Source organism: Astatotilapia calliptera, chromosome 23 (genome assembly GCF_964374335.1).
Source record: "Astatotilapia calliptera chromosome 23, fAstCal68.1, whole genome shotgun sequence".
Taxonomy (NCBI): Eukaryota; Metazoa; Chordata; class Actinopteri; order Cichliformes; family Cichlidae; genus Astatotilapia; species Astatotilapia calliptera.
Genome location: NC_137443.1, coordinates 3,052,614 through 3,058,613, shown reverse-complemented (window position 1 = coordinate 3,058,613; position 6,000 = coordinate 3,052,614). Strand labels below are relative to the sequence as shown.

Sequence of the window (6,000 nt, the reverse complement as noted above, 5' to 3'; positions counted from 1 at the left end):
ACCAATGTCTGTTTTAACTTAATACACCCAAAGCTGAACACTGAATATTTGTGGCTTTGGTTTTATTTTTGCTTCGTTATATTTCGATGTCACGTAAAAAAAACAAAGAGGTATAATGTTGCCATGGATACGGTGAGACATACTACTCAACCCCTGTTTTATATCTTTTAATTAATTAATTAACATTTTGAAAATGTCAAAGATAACACAGTTTGAGAGGCATTAGTAAGAAACACGAGAAAATTCAAGACTTCAGGATTTGTACTGCCTTTTTAGATTTACTTAAATGAAGCGTTCAATGAATGATCATCATATAAGCCACATTGCTAATAATCCTTAGTTTACATGATGGGCAAACCAACAATTTTTAGGTTAATTACGCAAGTAAAATACAAGGCTATTACATTAACAGAATTGGAAAATGATCTTTAAATTTTTTATGGTGTTTAAGGCCATTGTATTATTGTAGGCTCTACCTACGATATAAATCGCATTAAGACAACTGTTTTTGTGATTTGACACTGTATAAATAAAATTGAACATTCAGTGTATAAATAATTAGAGATTAGAAAATAAGATACATAAAGTAAAAAAAATCCGTCTGTTTAAAGTTAATCCATAGGAACCCTTCGTGGATGATATAAAATACTGTGTGGTAAAAATACCCCAAACATTGTTTTTAGCAATATAACAGTGTTTTCTATTACAATACATGTAAACGTAGTGTTGCTCTTTATTTTGCAGTAAAACTTGAGCACAGGGCCATAGCAAAAAAAATTCATTTTTTTGTTTTGAAAGCATGACTGTGACTTGTTTTGATCTTGATATTGATTCGGCTCTATAACAGTCATTAATGGACAGTCCAGTTTCTTTGCAAGTTCAGATTTGCAATCTGAATGTTCTAATGTGATGCATCTTCCCACCTGAAGATCCACAACCTGCAAATTAACGAATCACACATTACATCACACTGCATATTATGGAGTACTATTTAATAGGTTATTTTAAAAAATACTTTAATCTGACATTCAGTCCATGTCTTGTTATTTAAATATCTATGTCATGGTCCTGGGTATTTTGACCCAGTGTTTGAGTTTTGCTGTGTTTCTTGTAATTTTATATTATGTTTAAGTCCACTCGTTGTTCTAAAGGTTAATTCTTTAGAGTCTAGGTTATTCTGTTTAGATTTTGTTTATTAGATTTCCCCCTGTGTTGCTGCCCTCTGTGTGTCTGTGTTTATATAGAAGTGTAAGTCCTTGTGCCCTGTTCCCCCTCCTTGTTTTATTCCATCCATGTTTCCCTCGCTCTCTCCCTCTCATCAGCCTCTTCTCCACTCCCGCATCATGTTTCCTGTTTTATTGTGAAGGTCCCGTGTTTTCATGTTCATTCTGTTCAGTCTGGTTTCCCCGGTCTTGTTATGGTTACTAGTGTCAGCTGTTTTCGTCGTGCGTTCTCACTCCCTCGTTATCTTTCTGTGTATTTATATCCGCATCTCCCTCAGTTCCGTGGCGCGTCCTCCCTCTTAGCTGTGTGACACTCCCTGTTTTCTTACCATTAGTATTTTCCCAGTTTAGTTTTTGTAGCATTTTGCCTTTTTCCCAGCAATAAAAGTGTGTTTTTGAGTTCACGTACGGTTTCCATGAGTTTTGCATTTGGGTCCTTCTCCTGCCTGCACACAGCTAGTTCATGACAATCTATAGAAGTTTATGTGACATAACTAAAGTTTTATCTGTCAAGTAGAAAGAAGAGTCTCACAAACATGCATTTTGTTTGTCTTTAATAGATACACATTAAAAAAATTAACAAAAAATATACTTTGGCTGTTAATACTTAATACACACAGAACTGTCCAAATGTTCAGCTGATCAACTCTTTGACAAAAGTATTATTATTATTAAAAAACAACAACAACAACAAAAAAACAACAACAGCTAACTAACAACTATGTACAACAGCTTTTATTTGCTCCTTTGCCCCAGGTGGTCACCACAGCTGGTAGGTCCATTTGTTTGATTTGGCAGAGTTTTACACCAGAAGCTTTCTTGACACAGTCCCAGAGGGATTTGTGAATCTGAATTTTTATGGCTGCTAAGCAAAGGTGTTAACCACTAAAACACTAGAGGTGCTAAATAAAAAATAAACAAACAAACACAAAAAAACCCTAAAAATCCCACACAGAAAACTATTTGCTATTGTTAATATAGTGAAATGAATATATGAAGTGAAGTGAAATGAAACCATTTGATAGCAGTGTAGTAGTCGGGGGTTAGGTTTTGAAGAAGCCAAGTGAAAAACTAATCCTAGAATATGGGATTATACTCAGATCTTATTATACAGATACAATTTTTCTCATGCATATATGTGTGCATTTTTCATACTGTAGCATTGAAAAGGAGAGTAAACACTGAAGATGCCTTGCAGGATTTAGCTACATGTGTCAGAAGTAACAGTTTTTATGTGGTTGTTACTACACAGGAATAGAGCACAGCAGAGAAGCAATCATATGATAGCTGTTTAGACTGTGGTTGTTTGGAGCCTCTGCAAGATCTGTGCTGTTTTCAGTCTGTTGTGTTGGGACTAAACAGCTGATTTAGTTTTGAATGATAATGAAACATGAACAGGACTTTTGTATATCAGATAATTAAAACTGAGTTTGTGATTTAATACATGTAACTCAGAGGTCCTTAATGTTAGAAATGTAAAAATTCCCTGACTGTGTTAGAAATCTTTCTTTTTTTTATTCACTATGAGAGGGAGCACACTGTGTGACAGTGCATCAGTTAGATAACAACATACGTGTAGGTCTTGCTTGGCTTCCTCAAATTATCGCCCCAAAATAATATCGCACGACTCTACTGTTTGATAGAGACGTGTAAAGAAAGAAAAACAGCGTGGTTAATTAAAATGGTCACTGGTATTTGTATTAATTGCATAAAAACCCCTTAAAACACGAATCGACTGACTTTGTCTGTAGTTTCTATATGACATGATTTTCTGACATAATGATTATTGTAATTATGCACAAATTTGCATGTAAAATACCTGCTGATATTTACCTGCTGATCACTTTACTATTATTATATACAAGGATTTTTGCCAACATTACAGCACAAGGGTTTTAAACTAATCAACTGCATTAGCTTGTTCTATACAAAGAGTTATTGCATGCATTCAGTATTGGAGTATTAAATGCAACATCTGTTTGACTAAATTTATTTTACATTAAAAAAAAACACACATTTAGGTAACTATCCAAGTACTGTATGCTATAATGAAAGGTTACGAAATGTTAACACAGATGGACACACAAGTACAGCTTGCTATGTGCCGTGCTGTATAAAACAAAGTTCCTCTCTTCTGTAGATTCAATGAATTTTGTGAAATGCACACTGGACTTATAATTATATAATCAGTTATATTACAGTGAATGCAAGAAAATGAACTGGGCAGCTAGTACATTGATCCATGTGAGACTAAGTTTTGCATTCTAACCTGTTGTTCCTCGACTGGACTTTGTCGTCGGATGAATCGATGTAGCATTAACTTTAAATGACTCCTAAACTTCACACCAACAAATGCATAAAAAACGGGGTTGAGGCAACAGTGGGAGAAAGCAATGAGCCTGCACACGTAAAATGCATAGTCAAGCTGGGTGCTTGCTTTACATTCAATTAATGACGGGACCACATGAGCAGGCAAGGCCCTCAAAAAGATTACAACATTGTACGGCACCCAGCCAATGAAGAACACAGTAACTATACAGAATACCAACTTGACTGCTCTGTTCTTCGTGTGAGATCTTGTTCTTGTGATTCTTTCTAGTATTTGAATGTAGCAAAAAGCCATGACTACAAAAGCAACTAGGAAGAAACCATTCTGTTGGATGACACCAACAGTTTCCCACATGGGATGATTATATTCACAGCCCTGTGACTCTTTATCTTTGTGGTGGACCTTGGTGATCGAGCTGAAAAGGAGGGAGGGCATGGCTGCTCCAGTGCTGATTATCCAAATCAGGACAGACAGAAACACCCCGGTGGAGTGTTTCGGTGTGCTGAGATCAGACAGAGGATGGACCACAGCCAGGTATCTGTAGATGGTCATGATGGTCAGGAAGAGAATGCTGCTGTAAAACCCAGTGAAGAAGATAAAAGTCACAACTTTGCAGAGAATTTCAGAAAACACCCATCCCTGGACGTGGTAAATGGCCCAGAAAGGAAGACCGACGGTGAAGACGAGGTCAGAGATGGCCAAGTTGAGGATGAAAATGTTGGTCAGAGATTTAAGATTTTCATACAAAGCCAGGATTATGAGGACAAGAATGTTTCCTGTCAGGCTCAGTGTGATCACAACAGAGAAGAAAATCGGAATGGCAAAGGATCCAAATGTCACCACTCCACTCTTATCACAGATTTCATCCTCGTAGTAATAGTCATAAGTGCTGTTTAATGGATCTTGGCTGGAATTAGTTGACATATTCTTTTCTTTCAGACCACTACCTACAAAATAAAAATAAGTAGATGACTTTAGTGACATGTTACAATAGATTTTTCTCCATGAGTAAAAAACAGCATGGAAAAGATTTGAAATAAAGTACCTTCTGCTTGATGAAATCAATAGCTTCCCAGATGAGACACCTTCTGTGGCAGCTTAAAAAGAGAATCATTTATAAACTCGTGACATTTTCAGTTTCTGCTTCTGTTTTTGTGGCCACACCTGTTTTCGCATATAGTTTTTTTTATTTTTTATTTTGCGTTTACTTTTTTTTTTTTTTCTCATATAGTAAATAGGTGACCTGTGTGCTTTTTTGGTTGTAGCATGATCCACATATTTGTGAAATGAAATTTGCTGACTTTATAACGATGGAGCTCAAAATTCTGCAATTGTTTCTTCTGTGTCTATTTTCCCCCAGAATATATCATTAGGTAAAACAAGGAAATACACAACTCCAGGATACATTTGTTTTTTAGATTTTACAACCCCAATTCTAAAGAAGTTGGAACTGAAATGTTCAGTTCATTTTTATTTCAAACATGTGCGTTCACAATCATTACAAAATATCATTCTTTTGTTTGAAAAGGAGTAGGCAGACGTATACACCTATTAGTCCCTACCACCTCAGATTTGACCTCTCATTGATTTAATTTTCTTTTAGCCTTAAATTAAACAAACAACATATGAAGCAAATGTAAAGCAAAGACAAAACAAACAAATAAACAAACAAATAAATAAAACAAATAAACAAGCCCCACCACAGTAATGTCAATAAAAGAGAATGCAGTTATTTGCATTCACAAATATATCTGAAGTGAATCAGGGGAACCAGGAAACACTGTTGGAACACTTTATTTTATTTATTTTTTTGTCTATCCTGTTACTTAATATTACCTTATTGTTAGGGCTGTTTTGTGTTGTGCATCTGCACTTTATTGTTGTCAATGTCTACGCATGGGACAGTGTGAAACGTAATTTCAATTCCTTTGTATGGAAGTACATTTGAAGAAATTGACAAATAAAGTTTTCTATTCTATTCTATTCTATTCTATATCAAAGGTTTCAGACTGAGAAAATGTACGGTTCTAAGAAGAAAAAAAGGTCCCTTTGAATTTGATGGCAGCAATACATTTAACAAAAAGTTGGGATAGGACCATGTTTATCACTCTGTAGCACCCCTTCTTGTAACAGCAGTCAGTAAATAAGTGAACACTATGGAGACTAATTTCTGGACTTTTATGAGAGGAATGTTGTCCCATTCTTTTCTGATATAAGATTCTAGCTGCTTAACAATTCTGGGTTGTTTTTGTGTCATGATTGGTCAGATGTTTGGTGAAGGACCTGAACTGCAGGCAGTGTAGTTCAGCACCTGGAATATACGTAGATGTGGTTCATTTAGCATTGCCTCGCTAAACTTTTCCAAAACCTTCCCTGAGAAAAGATGTCAATTGTCTATGTCTTTTCCTTTCCTATCCCCCAGTCATGTCTGTTCCAGTTATAATAACT

General features: G+C 35.6%; 1 protein-coding gene across 1 annotated transcript; it reads right to left on the bottom strand.

The window, feature by feature from the left end:
• Positions 1 to 1,760: 1,760 nt before the first annotated feature.
• Positions 1,761 to 4,724, bottom strand: xcr1a.1 (chemokine (C motif) receptor 1a, duplicate 1). The gene is made up of 2 exons (XM_026159099.2): positions 4,598 to 4,724; positions 1,761 to 4,499 (listed from the first exon to the last, which is right to left on the bottom strand). Exon 2 carries the CDS (start codon positions 4,474 to 4,476, stop codon positions 3,451 to 3,453), a length of 1,026 nt encoding a protein of 341 aa, XP_026014884.2. The 5' UTR covers positions 4,477 to 4,499; positions 4,598 to 4,724; the 3' UTR covers positions 1,761 to 3,450.
• Between the last annotated feature and the right edge of the window lie 1,276 nt (positions 4,725 to 6,000).